This window comes from Corapipo altera, unplaced genomic scaffold (genome assembly GCF_003945725.1).
Source record: "Corapipo altera isolate COAL_440 unplaced genomic scaffold, ASM394572v1 33111, whole genome shotgun sequence".
Lineage (NCBI taxonomy): Eukaryota > Metazoa > Chordata > Aves > Passeriformes > Pipridae > Corapipo > Corapipo altera.
The window spans coordinates 1-1,222 of record NW_020892291.1 but is presented as its reverse complement, the minus strand read 5'-3'; the positions used below and the strand labels follow the sequence as shown (position 1 = coordinate 1,222).

The 1,222-nt window shown below is 54.0% G+C and overlaps 1 protein-coding gene across 1 annotated transcript; it reads left to right on the top strand.

Moving 5' to 3' along the window:
• Positions 1–4: 4 nt before the first annotated feature.
• On the top strand, positions 5–1,030 carry LOC113942634 (gastrula zinc finger protein XlCGF7.1-like; the record flags this gene model as incomplete). The annotated part of the gene is given in 1 exon segment (XM_027633731.1): positions 5–1,030. A coding segment is annotated over 1 exon segment (636 nt), but the record flags the coding sequence as incomplete, so codon positions are not given.
• Between the last annotated feature and the right edge of the window lie 192 nt (positions 1,031–1,222).

Genomic DNA, 1,222 nt, shown 5'->3' with positions numbered 1-1,222 from the left:
GAGCTTCAGGAAGAGCACCGACCTCCTCAGGCACCATCGCATCCACAGTGGGGAACGGCCCTACACGTGTGGGGAGTGTGGGATGAGCTTCAGGAACAGCTCCAATCTGTGCACCCACCGTCGCATCCACAGTGGGGAACGACCCTACACATGTGGGGAGTGTGGGAAGAGCTTCAAACAGAGCTCCCACCTGCTCCAACACCAGATGATCCATAGTGGGGAAAGGCCCTACACATGTGAGGAATGTGGGAAGAGCTTCAGCCAGAGATCCACCCTCCACACCCACCGTCGCATCCACACTGGGGAACGGCCCTACAAGTGCTTGGAATGTGGGAAGCGCTTCAGCAACAGCACCAACCTCCTCAGCCACCAGCACATCCACACCGGAGAGCAGCCCTACACATGTAGGGAATGTGGGAAGAGCTTCAGGAACAGCTCCACCCTCCACAAGCACCAGCGCATCCACACTGGGGAGAGGCCCCACAAGTGTGGGGAGTGTGGGAAGAGCTTCATCCGGAGGGCTGCCTTGACCAAACACCAACGGACCCACCTGTAGGGAAGCCCCGAGTGCCCCGACTGCGGGAAGAGCTTCGGCCGCTGCTCCAACTCCATCAGCCATCGGAGGACCCGCGTTGGATGATCCACAGGGACCCCCGTTGGGCACAGACCTGGTGACCAACATTCCTGGTGACCCCTGTTTAGCAGAGACCTGGGGCTGGAATAGAGTTCAAACCTGGAAGAAGAAGAAGGACTGGCACATCTGATGAGAAAGAGAAGACTCCAGTTCCCGGATAACATGAAGGTCAGGATGGTCTCCCCAAAGAAAAACCCTGAGAGACCCCTGGTGTGAAAGGATGTACTGAGGGATGGGGCCAGTGAAGGTCCCCCAGCCTTTCTTCACAACCATCCTGCAGGGTGGGAATAGGGAACCTTTTTGACCTCTGTGATTTATCTGTCAAGAAAGAACAGATGCCTGTCATGTTACCCCAAATTTAGCTTTGTGACTAAAGTAAATTTAAAACTCCACCTAAACCTGAAAATTCTAAATTGAAGTCAAGGCTAAGGAGAAATGGAAGGAAGATTTGCTTTGAAACTGCTGGATGGGCCGAGGGGCTGCTCCTGCCTTCCCTTCCCCTTTCAGGTGGCTCATGGGGTGAGAAATTTAAAGTTCTGCACGCTGATTCCTTGCTTTTACACAACTAGAGTTTATTTTCACTTCCCA